Genomic DNA, 21,418 nt, shown 5'->3' with positions numbered 1-21,418 from the left:
AGCTCACCACAGTTGTAGCAGTCCATCTCAGAAATGGGCTTTCTTTTGTTGGAAAAGAATTTCTTCTTTCTTGAATCAAATTTGATGCCTTCTCTATTTAGCTTCTTCAACATCTTGGTGGTCTTCCTTACCATCAAGGCAATGTTTGCATCAAGGTCATCATCACTTGAGGATTCTTCCTCAACTTGTATTTTTGCTTTTCCTTTTCTTTCAAGATTTGCTTTGAGAGCCAAATCCTTTCTTTTGGAAGATGATTCTTCTTTGTTGATGTGCATGTACATCTCATGAGCATTGATCTTTCCCAAAATTTGTGTAGGTATGGCAACTGAAAGATCCATTTGATGTAGCACAGTGACAATGTGTCCATATTTGTCTATTGGGAGGACACTGAGAATCTTTCTCACAACATCCGGTTGTGAGATTTGAGTAAGCCCCAATCCATTGACTTCCTCTACAAGAATATTGAGTCGTGAGTACATAGCGTTTGCATTTTCATTAGTAAGCATTTCAAAAGAATTTAACTTTCGCATAGCTATGTGATATCTTTCCTCACGTTCACTTCTAGTTCCTTCGTGTAGAGCACAAATATCAATCCACAAATCATGAGCATTTTTATGATTCCGAACTCTATTGAACACATCTTTGCAAAGGCCTCTAAAAAGGGTGTTTTTGGCCTTCGCATTCCATTTCTCATAATTGAACTCATCACCTACAAGATTTGTGGGATCTCTAGGTTGGGGAAACCCTTGTGTGGCGGCTTTATAGACACCAATGTCTATAGCCTCTAAGTATGCTTCCATACGAATTTTCCAATAAGGAAAATCGTCACCATCAAAAACGGGAGGAGGTCCATCCCCACCGGACATCGTAACTCTAGCGGTTAAGCTAATCTATGAGCAACAAGGCTTTGATACCAATTGAAAGGATCACGATGCCCAAGAGGGGGGGTGAATTGGGCTTTTCTAAAAATCAACACTAATTAAAACCTAAGCAAGAGCTAAACAAGAGCCCAACTTCACCCCAACAACTAGCACTAAGAAAATAATACTAGAAATGTAACAAGGCTAAGACAATGCTTCAAATACTTGTTAAACAAATACACAAAGTAAATAACTTGAATTAAGTGCGGAATGTAAAGCAAAGTTTAGAAGACTCCTCCAATTTTTCCCGAGGTATCGAAGAGTCGGCACTCTCCACTAGTCCTCGTTGGAGCACCCGCGCAAGGGTATCGCTCCCCCTTGGTCCTCGCAAGAACCAAGTGCTCACTACGAGATGATCCTTTGCCACTCCGGCGCGGTGGATCCCTCGAGACCGCTTACAAACTTGAGTCGGGTCACCAACAAGATCTTCACGGTGATCACCGAGCTCCCAACGCCACCAAGCCGTCTAGGTGATGCCGATCACCAAGAGTAACAAGCCATAGACTTTCGCTTGACCAAGAGAAGCCTAATGCAAGTGGTGTGTGCTCTAGGTGGCTCTCACTAGCGCTAATGAGGAACAAGCGTGGATTATGATTCTCTAATCTCCTCACAAGGCTTTTGGTGCTTGCAATACTCTACCAAGGTGCTGGAATAAATGTGGAGTGCAAGACATTGAATATGGTGGGTGGAAGGGGTATAAATAGCCCTCACCCACCAACTAGCCGTTACAGGAAACTTGCTGCGCGATGGCGCACCGGACAGTCCGGTGCGCCACCGGTGCGCCAACGGTGCGCCACCGGTGCGCCAACGGTTACTTCCAACGGCTAGTTCTGACACGGAGCCGTTGGACTCATGGCGCACCGGACAGTGAACAGTCCACTGTCCGGTGCACACCGGACAGTCCGGTGCGGTGTCCGGTGTGCCGCTAAAATTCATTTCCGAAGGCTGCGCTCTCGGGTTTCTGCTACTGGGAGATCCCTGCCGTGGACCAGCCTGGCCCACCTGGCAGAGGGTGCACCGGACAGTCCGGTGCACACCGGACAGTCCGGTGCCCCAAAGCCAGAAACACTAAGTCTTGTTTTTCAGCTGATTTTCAAATCGGTTTTCGTTCTAACTTGTGTGTGAGTTCTAGAGTGACACCTAGCACTGAATATGAGTGTGATTGTGCACCAACACTACACTAGAACTCTCTTGGTCAAACTACTCATCGACAACCCCTCTTTATAGTACGACTAAAGAAGAATAAAAGACCTAACTAAATCGCGAGTGTCCACATCTCCTGACACTCGGACTCTTTAGACCTTCTCCTTTTGTTCCGATGTTTTAGCCGTCGCTTCGAGTTCTTATCTCCGGGATTGTTTTCACCGTTGTAGTACTTCTACCTGTCATGCGACCTAACTTACCATTTGTCTCTGCAAAACACACGTTAGTCACATATAATAATACGTTGTCATTAATCACTAAAACCAACCAGGGGCCTAGATGCTTTCAGACGCGACCTGTCGTGGCTGACGTGGATCAATAGTACCTACCTAGTTTTCATACCGGGCGAGTACAAGCGTATGTGAGTGATCATCCGGTGAGTGTCAGGCAGTCCCACGAGCCAGGGCCACGGGCACCTGCCAAATTACAATTTGTTTAGGACCTCCATCTCACTGAATTGCTCGATAGGAACTATTCGAGACCAGCTCGCCGAATTACACAAGACACGACCTCCACCTGGCCGAGTTGCTCCGCGAGTCGTGAGGGGGAGGCAGAAGGCCGTAGCCGACGGACCTTGTGTGGCAGCAATTGCCATTATAGATGGCCAAACGGGCTGGGCGGCACGACCCGTGTTGAGCATGGCCTGTTTTAGGCCCGGCTAGCGAATCAGACCATGCGCAAACGGCCCATGTGCCGCGGTAGCGGCCCAGGCACGACCCGTCGGCCTGCTAGCCGTGCCGGGTCGGCCCGATAGCACGCTGGCCCACCTGAGTATATTGTATAATTCAGCAAAACAATGTTTAGCTAATGGGGCTCGAACACGCACCCACGTGTATGAGAGACTTACACCTACCTAGCTAGTGCAACTATAGTTTTATTGTGTTATATGTTGAATTATTATATTAAATATATGTAAACTATTAATTTTAAAATAAAATGTAACTGTGTCGTGCCCATACCGACACTATAGCGGCCCAGACACAGTCGTGTCGTATCCAGCACTGATACTATGCTAGTTGGGCCGGGTCATAACTAGATCGTGTTTTTTCATGTCGTGCCATGGTGTTAGTGACAGTTAGCCCTCTATATTTGCCATCTTTGCAACACCCAGATACAAGAGTTTCATGGTCAAGCACGTCTGTTCCACTTCCGATCCTGTGCGGCCATGCCGCCCTCGTCTGTCACGCAACTGCGCAAGGCGACCTTCCAACAAGTCACTCCCCAGCCCTCGTGACGACCTTTATAAACAGAGACGGAGGGAGAGAAAAAGAAGAAGAAAAAAACACTCCTCTGACTTATTCAGCCATGGCGGCTTTCCGCTCGCTACGGCGCCGTCTGCCGCTGGCGCTTCTCCTCGCCGTCTGTGTTGCCGCTTCGCGTAGCGACCCTTCCGGCGACGATTTCTACAACCGCTCCATATGCAAGCTGCAACCATACAGATGCGGCGAAGTGAATATCACCTACCCGTTCTACCTTTCCGACGACACGGCGGACGTCCTGGGCAACTCCTCCTCCTACTGCGGGTACCCTGGGCTGGCCATCGACTGCGTGGACGACGAGTACCCCACCATACAGCTCGGCGGCAACAGCAGCAACACAGGCTACTCCTACAACGTGACGGACATCGACTATCCCACCTCCACCATCTACCTCGCCGACCCGGACGTCCTCGACGACGCGAGCTGCCCGCGGGTCGACCACAACGTCACCGTCTCGCCATCGCCGACCTTGTGGCTCAACCTGTCGGACTACACCGTCCGTTACCTGCTCTTCTTCGCCAACTGCTCCATCAACGTTCTCCACGTTCCCAACCAGTCTGACATCAACCCGATCGCGTGCGCAAGCGGCTCTGACGGCGACTACTCTTTCGTGATCCCTTCGGAGATGCCCCACCAGCTTCTGCTGCAGATGTGCAGCCAACAAGTGATCCTAGTGCCGGTGCTCCAGAACGCCTCGCTGACGCCGGTCGATCCGCAGTGGAGCACCAGCGGGTACCGCGACGCTCTCAAGCAGGGCTTCCAGCTGCAGTGGGACTCGGACAGGAAGACCGAGCGGTGTGCCGAGTGCGAGGGATCCAATGGACGGTGTGGCTACAACAGATCTGGGGAATTCGTGACTTGCCTGTGCGCCGACGGCCACGTGAGCGACCATGAATGCACCAAAGGTAAGCCCTCTCTGTCCTTTACGACCTTTAGAGGATGTTTGGTTTTTAGGGACTAATGTTTAGTCCCTGCATTTTATTCCATTTTAGTTTTAAAATTAGTAAATATAAAAACTAAAACTTTATTTTAGTTTCTATATTTAGCAATTTATAGACTAAAAAGGAATAAAATGAAGGGACTAAACATTAGTCCCTAGAAACCAAACACCCCCTTAGTTTTCTCCTTCCTTGATTTTTCAATTGGGGTCTATATATTACCTTGCTGCTTCAACATTTGTACTCCTAGGCACTAGGGTAGCTAAAGCAAAAACTTGTTTTTGTTTCAAATTTTACCTTGAAATCAGATCTTTCTTGACCCTGAACAAAAGACTTGGATTGATTTCTGAAAACAGAAGCGTTACAGATGGATCTTAAATGGAAGGATGAAAAATCTGTAGAAATCAGTCAACCGGTTAGCAAGTTTAGCCATATTCTGTTAGCATGACCACCAGCTCGATACATCTTGGGCCTACTTCATTTTCTTCCTCGTGTGCCTTCCATGTAGGTTTCCTTCCAACCCTATGTCTGCAACCGCGTTAAGTTCTGTTAGCATGACCAATCTGTAATTTTGCAACTTGCAAGCTCCTTGATTCATCAGAAAATCAAGAATTTTTGTTTACGTGAGTTAGATTCCAGTTCAAAGTGGCGTCATGACCTATCTGATCACAGGCTCACAGCAAGCCTGCAGCTGTACGTGGGATGCAAATAAAATCAATATCCGAACTAGCCAGTAGCCACTCTGACCAGAAAGTCCACAACCTGGACGCAGTGTGTTGTTGTGGAACTCTCTGTTCAAAGTCCACAGCTTGGACCGAGTGTGCTCATTTCTCCACGGCTGCTGTTGGCGGGAATGAGACAGCTTGACCCAGGGCCTGCGACTCCAGCCGCATCACCTGCGTGATCCTTGCCAATCGTAACAATATGCCCTGTCTAAGTGTGTAAAGGTAGACACTTAGACAGGGCATCATTCCAATATGGCCAATCGTAACAATAGCAATTGTTTCTGACTGGGATAACATGTGTTAGTCCTAGCCAACAACTTCTGACCTACTGGGAAGGGTTTAGATCCCCTCAGATAGTTGCATGGCCATGGAATTTAAACCTCTATGACTAGCTCAAGGTTCGCTATCTTGTCGATTGTGTAGCTTAGGAGGAGCCATCATAACCCATATGCAATCACTCCCTGGGGATAACAACCAATCTTATCAAGTACTTACTGTTGAAGGAGATGATTGCATTGATGACCCCATAATCTAGAATCATATGTGCTCCATTAAACCCATGTTAGCTACGAATTTTCTGAACATGCGAGATGAAAGCCCTATATTGAGTGGATACGTAAGCATTTGCTTTTAATATGCTCAAGTTCAATTGTTTGATCCTAGACGTTCTCCTTACAATATAATACTTAATATCAATATGTTTAACAACAACACTTGACTTGGTGTGTATAAGTGTAAAATATTGTTGGCTCATTATTGAAGTATAACTTAATTTGTTTCGTTATGTTGTCTATCACTTTTTAACCAATTACAAATTTCTTACGTCATATAGCCTTCTATGTTACCTCATAACATGCAATAAACTCAGCACACAATGTTGACCATGCAATGATAGTTTGTTTTGAGATTTTTCACGATATAGATCCACCTACAAGTATGAATATGGAACTTGACATAGACTTCCTATGTTCTTTATATCCCACATAATTCGACACTAAGTATCATATAATCCAAAGCCTATTCTATTTCTATACGTTAACATGAGGCTTTTTGTACCTTGCAAATATCATAATACTTTCTTAATAGTTTTTCACTGGTCTATCCCTAGATTCTTCTAAAATATTTAAGCATCTCAGTTGTGAATACCAAGTTTGTGTACATATATGAACTCGTTGTTCCAAGGCGAGCTCCCGAAGCCGCCTGCTGGACCGTAGCGCACTCTAGGAGTCCCTGATCTCACCGTGGATTCGGCGCCTCTCGATGGTGGATGGTTCTGACATTGTTCGGAGCAAGATTGTTGTCGCAATAAGGTTCTGGCTGGCCTTGTGAAAGGCTAGAGGGACTTCAATCTCGTCAACTTCCATGATGCGACGGTGGACATCGTGTGTGCCTTGGCGCGTGCTCCCTCGTCAGGGGTTCTCCCTATCGCTTCCCGCACAAGAACTTGCCGAAGCTGTTGCAGCCATTGCTGCTCTTCCCGAGCTTGGCGTGCAGCTCACGAAGCTGCTCGAGGTGGGCTATGTGACTCCCCGCGTGGGTCTAAGCCGCACCCTGCTCCCTTGGCTCTCCAGCGTGCGGGGGCGGTGCCGGGGCGTTCTCCCGAGGCATGTCGAGTTGGTTCCCTTCGTCATGCTCCTCGTGCCCCGCATGAAAACACTCTAGAGTTGAGTCGTAACCCTCCTCATTGGAGTTGTAGTCGTTGGAGCCATCGGAGAGGAGGTCGTCGCATGCGAACAGGAACTGCAGCATGGCTTCAGGATCACGAAGCCTGGAGAAGTCCAAGCCAAGACCCGGACCGTCTTCCTCCTCGGAGTCTAGGCACCCTGAGTGAAAGGGGAGATTAGCATACATGTTGGTGAAGGCGCTTGTGTCAAAGCTTGCTAGAAAGAGGATAGGGTTGAACACTGATGGTTCTCCCCTAATGGTGAAATCGGCACCTCCTGGCCCGGAGTAGGGGGAGTTGGCGCCTCCCAAACCATAGGAGGAGTCAGCGAAGCTGGCGCTCCTAGACCCGCAGGTGGGAGAGCCGGTGAAGCTGGCGCCCCCATGCTACAGGGGGAGGAACCAGCAGAGTCGGTGCTTGGGAGACGCGTGTTGACGTCGATGCTCTAGCTGTGAGCCTAACGCTCGTCAGGTCCCTCGCAAGGGAGTCTGCGTCGTCAGCTGGCTTGGGAGCGTCGACCAGGCATGGAGTGCTGCCTGTGACGCGATTGCGGTTGTTCCGTCTTCGTCTCCTACGATGAGGAGGTGGAGGGTGGAAGTCTGGTCGTTCCTCCATGGGCCAGGGGAGCAGGAGTGGCCTCGCTCCCCTTGGCTGCGAGAAGCGGAAGTCAGCATCAGCCGGGTGTCTGGGTGGGAGGAGCATCATGTCGTACTCGATACCGAGTGACATGAACTCAAGACTCCCAAACCCGAAAAGGGTGCTGGGGGTTGGCCATCTAGAGCCTTGGTGGGAACGTGGTGTCTACACGCAGCCACCCCTACCTACCGTGCCAACTCGGTGTTTTGATCCGAAGATCCTACTGACTAGTAAATTAGTGATGCGTGCCCTGGCCCAGATGGGTGATGCAAGGAGACACAAGTCTTTATCCTGGTTCAGGCAAGAGAAGACCCTATTTCCAGCAGAGGGGGACGAGACTTATATTTCTTGCACCTAAGTACTTGTAGTAGGGAATACAATCTAGTCGGGGGAGGGAAAGGATCCCAAGTCCTTGGGGTTGATTGAGACAAGTGCCAATATCAGTGTGGAGGTGAAAACTATGAAGTGTTCTCCCCCTGCCTGAAGACCTGGGCTCCTCTATTTATAGCCTGTCGGAGGGTCACCGGGAGCACCAAGGCTTGTCGTATACGGGAGAGGAGGCGTGTCCAAGCCCCTGTAGCCGGTATGGCCTTTGGTATGACCTTTGTACTTGCTATTGACTTGAGCCGGGAAGGGATGTCCGGTTCCTGTATTTGCATCTTTGACTGTGCAGAGAGCCGAGGCTAATGCCCGAGGCTCAGTCGTGTGCCCAAGCCTATCTGATGGAGGAGTTGTCTGAGTTGTAGTGGTTGGAGTAGTGACAAGTATGGCAAAAAGCTCTTGGCAATACGTAGGGTATCCGACGTCAGCTCTACAACTTCTGATGACATCTAGCGTCCTTTCGTCGGTATTATTAAGGCCGAAGCCACGCTTGGTCGAGGCAGAAGTCTTCCCGAGGCCATGGCCGAGCCTGCTCTGGGGTTCGCAGTCGTGTAGGGAATAGTTGAAAGACTGGCCTTCTGTGGGATTCGCAGGGTGCAGGTGGGCGATGCCGGGCTCGGGCGAGGCAGAGTTTGTTCCAAGGCTGAGGTCGGCTTTGGGCGAGGCGTAGTTTCTTCCCGAGGGCCAGACCATGATGTGCCATACGCGCGCCCCATCCGGAGTTGGCAGACAGCGTGGGGGAGCAGTAGCCGTTATTACCGGGCATGCGTCATCATAGTTGGTGAAAGTGGATGGGACCGTGGTCCTATCACTCTTGTTCGCCTGCGATGTCACGTGGGCAGGTATTTACATTGAATGCTTATGTCCCCGCGGTTCCCGCAACCTTTGACTGAGGCCGGGCTCGGGGTTGTCCTCCTTGCCTGAGATGGGCTTGGCCGAGGCGGAAACTGTTGTTCCGAGAAGAGAGGACCTCGGGCAGGACGGGGATTTCCCCGAGTGTCGCCTTGGCCCGAGGGCAGGCTCGGGCGAGGCAGAGTTTTAGGCGACTACCGAGCGGGGGCTCGGGCGATTCATGGCTCATACTTAATTGACCTCAGGGAACGTGTCTCGCAGTAGATTAGGGGTTAAGCGTGTTTAGGGGTGTAATCCAGGTACCCCTAATTATGATACCCAACACCAATGTTCTATCCCTATATTCTTTTAAAATCTCCATCCTAGTTATGAATGCTAAGTTGTGCGAGTACTTATTTGAACATACATTGTATTTCTAACAACTAAAGCGTATGAAACTATTCTTATTCGATCAATCTCATATTGATTCTTGGAACCCTGTTCACTTCTCAACTTATCCTCTATGACTACTAGCATGTGTGTGGTTACGCACATGCATACTAAATTTCTTAAGAATATCTTGTATGTATGTCTTTTTATGGTAAACCTAATACCCCTTTCGTTCTATCTCGGTGAATCTCAATTTCTAAGATATAAGATGTCTCATGAGATTTTTCATATCAAGATGGGAGGGCATAAAACCTCTTAGTTTCCAGTAGCAAATTCTTGTGACTACTAGCTAACAACATATCATCCACATACCACATTAGAAATATGAATTTTCCATTCTTAAACTTTGCATAAATACAATTGTACTTCATATTGTCCTTAAATCAAAACATTTTAATGGTATTATCAAACTTTTACCAATGACTTGATGTTGGTTCCAACCCATAAATGAATTTCTCTAGATGACATCCTAGATTTCTTTATGCCTTTCATGACAAATTTTTGGGTTGATCCATATAATCATTTTCAATTAAATTTTCATTATGAAATATTATCCTTACATCCATATGATGCAACTCTAAATCATAATAGGCAACAAGCGCCATAATTATTTTAAAAGAATCTTTTGTCAAAACATGTGTGATCTCATTATAATCGATTCCTGTCTCTAAGTCAGGCCTTTAGCTGCAAGCTTAGCTGTAGGTGAGCATGCCACCATTGAACTGCCTCACGATGGTGCCCTAAGACCTGCACACGCCTACATCTGTGGTCCGACGACTACAATGCCTCTTCCCCTGGTTTGTCGGCATCATGGATGACCAAGGTAAGCTTGTGCGTGAGAGAGATTTGGGGATCTTAGGGTTAGGGTTTGGGAGATTTGGGGACTACGACTTAGGGTTAGAAATTATGTCTTAATTTTAGCCTTCTCTTCTATTTGTTGTTCTAATAAGATATTGACACGAATTCGAGACTTTTGAGGTGATTTGGTTAGACTCGACCCAAAGCTGAAGGGTATGAACTTTTAGGTTAGGATTGTATCCCAAAATCTAGTGCTCTGATACCACCATTAGTTTTATGGAACCTTAACTTGTAACCTTAGCAACTAGAAGATAAAAAATTAGGGAGTATACCTTGAGGATTGAGGGGAGTTACCATGAGTAGGATTACTTCGGCGGCCAGCATCGGAGTCAACAATTCTAGTAGAGTAGGATCGGTGACATTTCCCTCACTTCCATGTAGAGATAGATCACAGCTCGTTAGATTTCATGTAGGCGAGGAGGTACGACGAACATCAGGACAACTAATACGACCGTTTTGCCCCCGATCAGGGAATGAGAGTGGTCCAGCTCGATCCTTGACCAAATCTAGATGATATCAACCCAACGCACCCCAAACTCTTTCTCCTAATGACATGATGTATGCTGGCCCAACACCCATCTACCGATTTAAAGGCTGCTCGACCAATCGGTCAAATTTTAATGGAAGAAGGAAACAACAAAGAGAAATTTACTTTTGCTGCTTCTAGCTCTTGCTATCGCATCATATAAATAAAATTGTGTTTATACAAATGGAACTCTACATGACCACATCCAATACTCAACTACTAAATTTTCACAAGACCTGGACAGTTGAATGAAAACAACTAGCAAAATTCTCGGTTTGCACTTGATTTTTTACATTTTCTCTCTTGCATGAATTTTCTTTTGGGGCAATTTTTGGTATATTCTGCCTTGTTATTTCGAGTAGAATGTAGTATATTTGTGCTTTGTGTTTCTGTTTGACGTAAATCAGATTAATCTTGTTCAAATCTGACATTAACTATTGTTTGTTGGCATATACAGGATCAAAACGGAAAAAAGCAATTATTGCCGGTAAGCACTACGCAGCCTAGAGTCAGTACCCATCTTTATTTAGTATGAAAGAACATAAGAAAATCATATAATGAGTTTGCATGTTATGTTTTAAAATATATAATTCTCAAAAAAAATTAGCAATGTAGATAAGTTACATCCTTCATTTTGGCAATAATCTGATGGGTTTCCTCACTAGCTAGTGGTGCATTTGTTGCAAATGCGTTAATAGCATGTTAGACTATCTCTAGTAGTTTACTCATACTCATACCTATATTCAAACTCTACTCTGCGAACAATGCAGTCTACAGTGCAAAACAATGCAAAACAGGGTTTATGGGTGAACTGCTGTAGTCGGCCTTATATCTCCAGTAAGGTTAAACCCCAGGACATGTTTGGGAGCAAGATGATTGAGAGAGCTAAAATCTCTTTCTATTCAATTTTAAATAGTAAAATATTCTAACCCCTCAATCCCCTTCAATCTTCTTGCCCCCAACCAAGCCACTAGGGTCGAGTTTTTTATGGCACATTTGTTCTTTGCAAATTGATTTTTTAGAATGCTTTGCAGTTGAATTCGCTTGTGATGTTTCTGTGATGCAGGTATTCTTGCAGGCACGCTGTCGTCCCTTCTATTCTTGTGTCTAGTCATTCTCACATTCTTCTCTGCTTACAAATACGGGATGCTGCCATTCAAATCGAAGGACGAACCAAGGATCGAGTCCTTTCTACAGAAGAACGGGAACCTGCATCCAAAAAGATACACCTACGCAGATGTGAAAAGAATGACAAGATCCTTCACCGAGAAGCTAGGCCAAGGTGGGTTCGGAGCCGTGTACAGAGGCAGCCTCCACGATGGCCGCCAGGTAGCAGTCAAGATGCTAAAGGACACCAAAGGCGATGGCGAGGAATTCATGAACGAGGTGGCCAGTATCAGCAGGACTTGTCATGTCAACATCGTGACACTGACGGGGTTCTGCTTGCAAGGATCCAAGAGGGCGCTTGTTTACGAGTACATGCCGAATGGTTCGCTTGAAAGGTACGCCTTCAGGGCTGCAAGATACATTGAACTTCGATGCCCCCTCCCATGGCGAGCGAGTGCCCCCTCCCCGCCATTGCAGCCGACCCCCCCACCTCAACCCAGCTCCCCACCTCTCTCCTCCACCGCAGATCGATAGATCAACCCGCTACCTCCCTCCCAAGCCCTGTCTCGCCTCGGCCGACGCGCTCTCCTACCGCGCCCCCGCCCTGTCTACCTCCGCCTCCGCCGCCGGCAGGATCACAGAGGAGATCTCGCCCAGCCTCAGTTATTGTGGTTCCAGAGGCTTGCACTGCTGTCTCCTGCCAACCGGCCACCCCCGCTCCCACCAAACGTGTGCGCTTCGCCATTACTCCTCCCCTGCACTGCATCTCCGCCGCGCCGCGCGCATCTGGCAGCAGACCCACATTCACTGCGGCCCCCCTCTCTGCGACACCCGCGAGCTGCGGCAGGCCTGAACACGTCGCCGTAGATGCACTGGATGGCTGGACAACGGTCCGGCGCAAGCGCTCGCATGGTGCCCGCGAGCATTCAAGACGTCCAACCACCAGGCCGTCGCTGCCTTCAAATTCGGCCAGAGACAAATTGCTGGTAAGTCTGAGCGGTAAATGCTTCCGTTGTCTGGGCAGAGGACATCGTGCTTCCTCCTGCAGGGACCCTCTGTGTTGCTTCGGATGCGGAGGCCCCGGCCACAAAGCTCGGCTCTGTCCCAAGGCCAAGACCTCCCAGAATACGACTGCCCAGCAACCGCCTCCCAGACTCCACAGCGACGACTTCCCTCCGCTCGTTCAAGCCACCATGCCTCGTCCAGGCGAGCCAGGGACGCGCCCCAGTGAAACCTTCGCCGTCGCTGCTTCCACCGGCGACATGGAGGCAGAGCTAGAGAGGCTCTCGACCCACGCCGTCGTCGCCTGGCTGGGGCGGGACCGGCCTGAGGTAAGCGCCGACAGGATGAAGAGGGCGTTCTGCCACTAGTTCTGCGTGCGCCCCGACGACATCTCCGTAGCAAGACATCACCCAGCGGACTTCGTTGTCACCTTCTCCCATCAGCACCACAGGGAGACGGCTTTGGAGCGCAGGGAATTCCTCTTCGGCAACCTCGACATCCGCGTTCGGCGGTGGCTTCCGATGACCCAAGCAGACCCTGTGGACCTCAGGTATCACGTCCGGCTATGCCTGGAGGGGATTCCCCTTCACGCTTGGAACGAGAGCATTGCCAAGAGTGTGGTGGCGAGGGCCTGCGATCTGGACTATGTCGAGCTTCAGTCGCTGAGGAAGGAGGACACGCGCGCCCTCTGTCTCTGGGCCTGGACAGAGGACCCGTCCCGCATTCCTAAGGTAACTTGGCTAACTATCTCCCGCAGATCGTCGTTGGTTCGAGATGGAGCTACTCCACCAGCTCGTCGCTCTGGCTCCCACTTCCGAGTCATCGTCCACCTCGACCTCGTCGAGGATCCACCGGAAAGTGACGGCCGCTGCTCCACCCGCGAGTTCAGGTGGGCGTTGGGCGTTGTTGACGGGGAGCGCACACCTCGGGATCGCCACGACCCGGCTCCGGTCGCCATTGTTGGTCGCCGTGACGAGGATGATGACGACGAAGAGCGTCGCGGTCGCCGCAGCCGTAAAGAGGACTCATGGAGCTCCCGTCTCTTCAGGAGCCTTTCACGCGCTCCCCATAGGGAGCGAGACCGCTCGGAGCCACGCAGGGATCGCCATGGCGACAGAAGATCGACCACCGGCGGCCGCCGGCACCTTACTTGCTCTGTGGATGACAGCTTGCTGCAGCGGAACGGGAGCAAGCATGTCAGCCTGGACGTCTTCCCCGACCGCGTCGCGCCACGCCAGCCTGTGTGCATAGATGGCTCTGCAACAAGTGGAGGCGGCCGAGAGCAGCGGCATCGCCAAGTCAGAGGCAGGAGACAGAGCATGAGCCCGTCGCCGCGTCCCCGCCAGGACGCCTACCCTAACAGTGGAATGGCCACGGCTGCTCGCGGTCGCAGCCGAGAACGGATGCCTCGTCGACGCCCTGGGAGGCGCGCGCGGTCCGTACCTCGACGTCAACACGGGACCGGTCTGGACTCTACCGCTGAAGGTTCACGCTGTACCTCGGATGCCCGCCGCGACGACCTCGACAGCACGCACCCACCTCCCCCAAGCCCGCCGGCGATTGGCACCACCATGCCGGCGGGGTCGACCACACCCGTGCGCCGCTTCCGCCCAGGATGCGTCTACCGCAGACGCAGCAGATCGGCGCCGCGCCAGGAGCTGCAAGCGGCGACGTCTTTCATCGACAGCATCTCCGCCCCTGTCGCCCAACCTATATTACGCCCGCAAGATCAGGGGTATGAGCTCCCCAAGAAGACACAAAAAAGTTTCAAGGGAAGTGCAGGAACTTCTACCCGCAGGAGCGCGAGGCTGGCGACCATCGCTTGGCCGCGTGGAGACATTCAGAGCCGCGCGCGCCAAGTGCTCATGAAGCGGCTTGGAATACTTCCAGAGTCGGACTCTGATCAGATGCAGAACCGGGCAACTGACGAGGAGCTCAAGCGCTACTTCAGCCTGTTCAATGGCCCGCTGACCCTCCCAGCCACCAAGGCTTTGGTCGCCCTATGCGGATTGGATGACCCTAATGAGGCTGGGCTGCAGTCATCTTGAGCTGCAGAATGATGTTGTGGGAAGCAACTTTTCCATGTTAGGTCTGTTTATTGTCATCTGCTTGGTATGTGGAAAGTGTGCACACCTCTGCTTGTTCCAGGGGATGCGATTTGCCACTTGTATCACTACATTAGTTCTTGTTAGCTCGCTGGGGCATGAGGTAGCAGCCAGAGGCCTTCAGCTACGGACTACCAAAGCAAGCTTTATCTACATATGCGCCTGCAAGTGTGTTTCGCGTGTCCGGCTGGACGGCCACAGACTCCAGTCGTCCATTGCTATCTGCATGTACCCTACTTCAATATATCCAGCGGGTTGCTCCACTACTTCTATGCCATCAGCGCTCGCTGTGTTTGTGATGTTCACCTTCAGTTCCAGATCCTGCACGCCAGTCCGTATGACGGGCGTTGCAGTTGGGTTTTCTCTGGTACAGGAATGACTCAACGCCACTACCAAATCCTGAGCTGGAATGTGAGAGGCCTAAATGAAGGGGCGAGAAGGGACACCGTGCATGATCTTGTTCGTGATACAGGTAGCACAATCGTATGTCTCCAAGAAACAAAGCTGTCGATGGTAGACCACCATGTCATCGCACGCACTTTAGGGTCAAAATTCCTTACTAGCTATGTTGCTCGGCCAGCAAACCAAACCAGAGGGGGCATTCTGCTTGCTGTGTCGGAAGACTTCTTCACACTCTCTAACGTATCTACTTCCGACAACGCCATCACAGCCATGATCACCATGAAAGCGGACGGCACAGAGTGGTGGATTACAGTGGTCTACGGGCCCCAATCCGATGCAGACAAGCTCCTGTTTCTTCAGGAATTGAGGGCCCTTGCCTCCCAGGGACACGAGAGGTGGCTGGTCCTTGGGGATTTTAATCTCATTTACCAGGCTTCAGACAAGAACAATCTAAACCTAAACAGGCGCCTCATGGGTTCATTCAAATCCACCATAGATGACATCCACCTTAAGGAACTTCGTCTGAATGGCCGCCAATTCACCTGGACCAATGGGCAGGCTGAACCAACCATGACAAGAATTGACAGATTCTTCTGCACGCCCGATTGGGAGCTTCTCTTCCCAACCTGCTACATCCACTCCCTACCCTCCCTCATGTCGGACCACACCCCTCTGCTCTTGCAAGGAGAGATAATGCGCAAAACAAACAGTTCCTTCCGCTTCGAGAACTTCTGGACACGCATTGACGGATTCAAAGAAGCGGTATATTCGGCCTGGAATAAGACGTTACCCTCTGTCCAGCAACCACTCTTGCGCCTGCACATCAAACTGGCACGAACGGCCAAGGCCATCAAAGCTTGGAGGAGAGTGAAAGTAGGAGACACGAAACTTCAGCTGGCCATAGTCAAGGAAGTGATTCTTCGCTTAGAAACTGCTCAGGAAGCGCGCACTCTATCTCTTGTCGAACTGAACCTCCTCAGAAGATTGAAAGCTAAATCCTTGGGGCTAGCACTCGTTGAGAAATCACGAATCAGACAAAGGTCCCGCTTGACCGCCGTCCGCCTTGGGGACGCCAACTCAAGATTTTTTCATCTCAGGGCATGCTCTAGGGCAAGGAAGAACTTCATCCAAGCCTTGCAAACTGAGACTGGCTTGGTCGTCACACAGGAAGGAAAGGAGAAGGTCATCACTGACCACTTCATGCAGCATTTGGGCACAACGGCCCCTAGAGCAAGGACGTTCGACTGGAATTCGCTAGGCTACCACCACATTGATCTTTCCTCCCTGGAAGCTCCTTTCTCCCAGGAAGAAATTAAAGAGACTATCCTCTCAATGCCTCGCGACAAGGCGCCAGGCCCGGACGGGTTCACAGGTACCTTCTACAGGGCATGCTGGGACATCATTAAGGACGATTTAACAGCAGCGTTTAACCAGCTCCACAATTTAAATGGGCAAGGATTCAAACTTCTGAATGCAGGCAACATTGTTCTCATCCCAAAAAAAAAGGATGCTTTGCGGGTGAGCGACTTCCGCCCCATCAGCCTCATACACAGTGTTGCCAAAATTTTCTCAAAATTATTGGCCAACAGGCTTGCGCCCCACCTAGACGATCTTGTTTCAAAGTGTCAAAGTGCCTTCATTCGGAAGAGATGCATCCAGGATAACTTCTTATACGTGCAAAATATTGTCAGGCAATTCCAAAAGAACAAAACACCAGCACTATTCCTAAAGCTAGACATCCAGAAAGCGTTCAACACGATAAATTGGAGCTACCTTTTAGAATATCTACAAGCTCGCGGATTTGGTCACCGTTGGCGCGAATGGATTACCATCCTTTTTAGCACGGCGAGTTCCAGAGCCCTGATAAATGGTGTTCAAGGAGAAAGCTTCGACCACAGGCGGGGGGTGAGACAAGGGGACCCCCTCTCTCCCATGCTGTTCATCCTTGCCTTTGACCCACTGCAAAGGATTTTAGACCTTGCTTCAGAGCATGGTGTCCTGACACCTCTCCCTCTTGCTGCAGCTAAGCTCAGAACCTCCCTCTATGCTGATGACGCGGCTATCTTCATCAATCCAACCCGTAATGACCTGCAAGCGGTCAAACAGATCCTCAATGCGTTCGGAGCTGCAACGGGTCTAACAACAAATTTTGAGAAAAGCTCCATCCACCCCATCCGTTGTGAAAATGAAGATTTGTCCAACATCCTCCAGCCGTTCCCGGGATGCTGCAAAACCTTCCCTTGCCAATACCTCGGCCTTCAACTCCACACCCGCCCACTACAAAAAATTCATGTCCAACCACTAGTGGAGAAGATCGGACAGCGTCTTGCCGGATGGAAAGGTCCACTGCTTAACCGCGCAGGACGCATCACCCTTGTATCTTCAGTGCTCTCCTCCATGCCGATCTACCACCTAACCATATTCCCCCTTGCGAAATGGGCCACAAAGCAAATTGATAAGATTCGACGCTCTTTCCTATGGAAAGGCGAGGATAACGCGCACGGGGGGCACTGCCTTGTTAATTGGAAAACGGTGGCTAGACCAAAGGACCTAGGAGGTCTAGGGGTGCTAGATCTTGAGAAATTCAGTCGTGCCCTCCGGCTCCGTTGGCTTTGGCAAGAATGGACAGACAGCTCAAAACCTTGGGAGGGGCTCCAGGTCCCTTGCAACAAGCTTGATCGCCTGCTGTTTCAGGCATCCACCACAGTGGTGATTGGGAATGGCATCAAAGCGAAGTTCTGGCACCATGGCTGGCTGGATGGGGAGGCTCCACGCAACCTGGCACCTCACCTCTACAAGCTGATCAGAAGGAAGAATAAATCTGTGGCCCAAGAACTAACTAACAGTGCTTGGATTCAGTCTCTGAGAAGGAAAATCACAACCACCACGCAACTTGAGGAATTTGTCTACCTCTGGACTAGGATCCGTCAGGTGAGCTTGCAGCCGGATGTAGAGGACACTTTAGTCTGGAAATGGACACAGCACGGTCTCTACTCCTCCAACTCAGCCTACAGAGCCCAATTCTTGGGATCCTATATCAACCACAAGATCAGCCTCATTTGGCGGGCTAGAACAGAGAACAAATGTAAATTCTTCGCTTGGGTGCTCATCCAAAATAAACTCCTCACTGCAGACAACCTAGTACGTCGTGGATGGCCACACCACCCATCTTGCGCCCTATGCAATGGACCTATAGAATCAGGACTCCATCTATGCCTAACCTGCCCCTTCGCTCATGAGGTCTGGAACACAGTTCTTGCTTGGGAAAGCTTTTCCCTGCCGCAACATGTGGTTTGGAGCAACATCTCCAGCATTAGCGAGTGGTGGGAGAAGACGGAGACTCTCTTTCCGCAGGATCGCAAAAGGGAGTTCAATGGCCTGGTCATCTACACTATGTGGAACCTTTGGAAGGAGCGCAACCGAAGAATCTTTGAGCATTGCTCGCTGCCACCGCTCCAGATCGCAGAGAGAGTAAGAGAGTGTGTCTTGCTCTATAAAAGGGCGTCCAACCGCCTTGGCTTGTACTAGGGCTGTCTGTCGTGTTCCTTCTTAGGTGCCCAATCCTATGGCCTGAGGGTTGCCGCCCCTATGTACTCTAACTTTTTTCCTCTCTCTCTTAATTGAAAGGCAGAGCTCCTGCCACTTTGTTCAAAAAAAAAAAGGTACGCCTTCAGAAGCGACATGAAGGCCGAAAACACACTGAGCTGGGAGAAACTGTTTGACGTAGCGACTGGCACGGCCAGAGGACTCGAGTATCTCCACCGGGGATGCAACACTCCAATCGTGCATTTCGACATCAAGCCGCACAACATCCTGTTAGACCAGGATTTCTGCCCTAAGATCTCTGACTTTGGATTGGCCAAGCTATGCCCGAACAAAGCGAGTAGTGCTGTCTCCATTGTTGGCGCGAGAGGGACAGTAGGTTACATCGCCCCGGAGGTTTACTCAAAGCAATTCGGAGTAGTAAGTAGCAAGTCCGACGTCTATAGCTATGGAATGATGGTGCTTGAGATGGTTGGGGCAAGGGACAAGAGTACAAGTGCAGATAGTGAGCGTAGTAGCCAGTATTTCCCTCAGTGGATCTATGAACATTTGGACGACTACTGTGTCAGTGCTTCTGAGGTTGATGGTGGGACTACAGAGCTCGTGAGGAAGATGATAGTTGTAGGTATGTGGTGCATACAGTTGATCCCAACGGACCGGCCAACAATGACTAGAGTCGTCGAGATGCTGGAAGGAAGCACGAGTAATCTGGAATTGCCACCCAAAGTTCTGTTGAGCTGGCAAGCTAGCATAGATGTTTTCCTATTAAGACCCCAACTAATCAAAGGTTATATAAATTAGACAAAAATTTGGCTAGTAATAGTTCCAGGCCGACAGTGGATCTATAAATTAGCCAAGACATCAAGAGGTTCTACAGAAGGATTGGTTCCAATTTGCTGAACAAGATACCAAGAGGCCCTGTCAAGTGTCAAGACAAAATTTAAATAAAATACACTCCCTGAGGATACATCAATAGTTCCCTTTGAAGGATGCATGGATGGACCTACCATATAGTCTGTAACAGAATGGGTGAACACAACCCCACAAATGTGAAAAGTAACTCCATTTGGGCTAGGAGAATTCAGACTCATTTCTACCTTCTATAGTCATAGAGAATCACCCCAAATCTCCTTGGCTCTTTCTTATTTCAATAGGTCAAATGTCTATGCGAAACTTTTTATCTGGAATGGAAATGAACATTTCTCTCAGCTCTTCTGGGATGTCCAAGTCATCAAAGACCTTAGACTTTCGTGCAAACTTCCCCATCGATAACTTGCTGAAGCTCTTGATCTTCACCAAATTGTTCCATGCTTTCTTCTGGAATTTCAGGTTCGTGAATGTCTGACTAAATGGTTGCAGAAACTCTGCAGGTATCTGCTTATTGCCCACAACATGATCAACTCTTAAGATGAGCACTGTCTTAGAGAATGATAATAAATCTTGATATGATCACATGATCAGAATTGGTTGCTAGTATATGTTGATTATGAATTTATGATGTTCAACTTGATCGATATTACCACTGAGAATATACAAGTGCAGTGCATCTAGTGAGAAAATAGCAAACCTTTAGCATCTTGAAACCTTGTCTTCTTGCTCCCTGCACCGTAAAACCTGGGTAGAAAGGATATGGTACCACGACGCAAGACCGCAAGACAATTTAATAAATAATACTACATCCGTTCTTAAATATTTATCGTACACTAGTTTATTTTTGAACTAGATGATGATAAATAAAAGAGAACGGAGAAAGTACTGGCATAGCGTTCCTAATTTTTACTGCAAATTTCAAACCCACCGATACTAAAATAGACTAGTAGAGAGTAGCAACCGTTTAAAAGTAAGAAAGGAACAGTGGTACACTGGTACTTGTATCTTGGACAAGTTACCTCGAGTTGCTACATGCTACGGGACGACGGGGGATTTGTGCGGTTCCTTCTATAGATGGCCAAATGGCACTAACACGGTGGGTCGGCCCGGGCACGACACTAAAAAGCACGGCCCAGGCAAGGCACGACCCGTTCCTTTTAGTGCCAGTGTCGGGCACGACCCGTAAATAGTGTCGTGTCTGGGCCACCAATTGGGCCCGTAGTGTCGGCCCAGGCACGGCACGGCTAACTGGGCTGGCACGGCCTCGGCACGGCCCATTTGCCAGCGTGCGTGGCCCAGGCGCGGAGCCGCACCGCCCCACCGCGTCCGCGTGTAAACCGCCCCAGCCCCCAGCCGCGCAGCCGCAGCACTCAAACCCTAACTCGCTCACTGCCTCACTCGCTCTCTCTCAGCCGCGGGCGATTCGGCGGTGACCGGCGAACTCTCCTCTCCCTCGTTCCCTCCGCCTCCGCTAAGCGCTCCGGTCTGCGGTCTCCATCTTCGCCTCCGGTCTGCGGTCTCCGGCTCTCCGCCTCCGCTCGGATCGATCGTCGCTCGTCGGAGATCCTCTCCGGCTCTCCCCCGCTCGTATCTGCACATTTGTGAACTGGGTAACTCAGATCCATAACCCAAGCTCCTCTCTCCTGTCTTCTTCTCCCCCTCCGGTGTGATTTGCGGAGATCCCGGTGCTCCGGCTTATTAGGGTTTACACGCGCACGGTGCATGGATCTGCGCATTTGTGAACCGGTGTGATCTGCACTACTGCGGAGATCCCGGTGCTCCGTTCTCCCTCATCTGTCTCCTCTCTCCTGTCTTCTTCTCCCCCTCCAGCCTCCGGTGTGATCTGCGCTTCTGCGGAGATCCCGGTGCTCCGGCTTACTCCGTTGAGGAACCGGGACTCCGGGGTCCGGTACGGCGGCACTGGCACTGGTACTCTCCTCTCTCCTAGCTTTGGTCTCCCTCTCCTCTCTCCTAGCTCCGGTCTCCCTCTCCTATCTTC

General features: G+C 50.0%; 1 protein-coding gene across 2 annotated transcripts; it reads left to right on the top strand.

Moving 5' to 3' along the window:
• The first annotated feature begins 3,278 nt into the window (after window positions 1-3,278).
• Window positions 3,279-20,107, top strand: LOC103651322 (LEAF RUST 10 DISEASE-RESISTANCE LOCUS RECEPTOR-LIKE PROTEIN KINASE-like 2.1). 2 transcript variants are annotated; one of them, XM_008676941.4, is made up of 4 exons: window positions 3,281-4,287; window positions 10,848-10,877; window positions 11,457-11,892; window positions 19,879-20,107. In XM_008676941.4, exons 1-4 carry the CDS (start codon window positions 3,429-3,431, stop codon window positions 19,892-19,894), a joined length of 1,341 nt encoding a protein of 446 aa, XP_008675163.1. In that variant the 5' UTR covers window positions 3,281-3,428; the 3' UTR covers window positions 19,895-20,107. The 2 variants fall into 2 exon arrangements, with proteins under 2 accessions (XP_035822324.1, XP_008675163.1); XM_035966431.1 differs by lacking the exon at window positions 19,879-20,107 and having other exon boundaries at window positions 3,279-4,287; window positions 11,457-18,667.
• Window positions 20,108-21,418: the final 1,311 nt, after the last annotated feature.

This window comes from Zea mays, chromosome 3 (assembly GCF_902167145.1).
Source record: "Zea mays cultivar B73 chromosome 3, Zm-B73-REFERENCE-NAM-5.0, whole genome shotgun sequence".
NCBI lineage: Eukaryota > Viridiplantae > Streptophyta > Magnoliopsida > Poales > Poaceae > Zea > Zea mays.
This window is presented reverse-complemented; position numbering and strand designations above follow the sequence as displayed.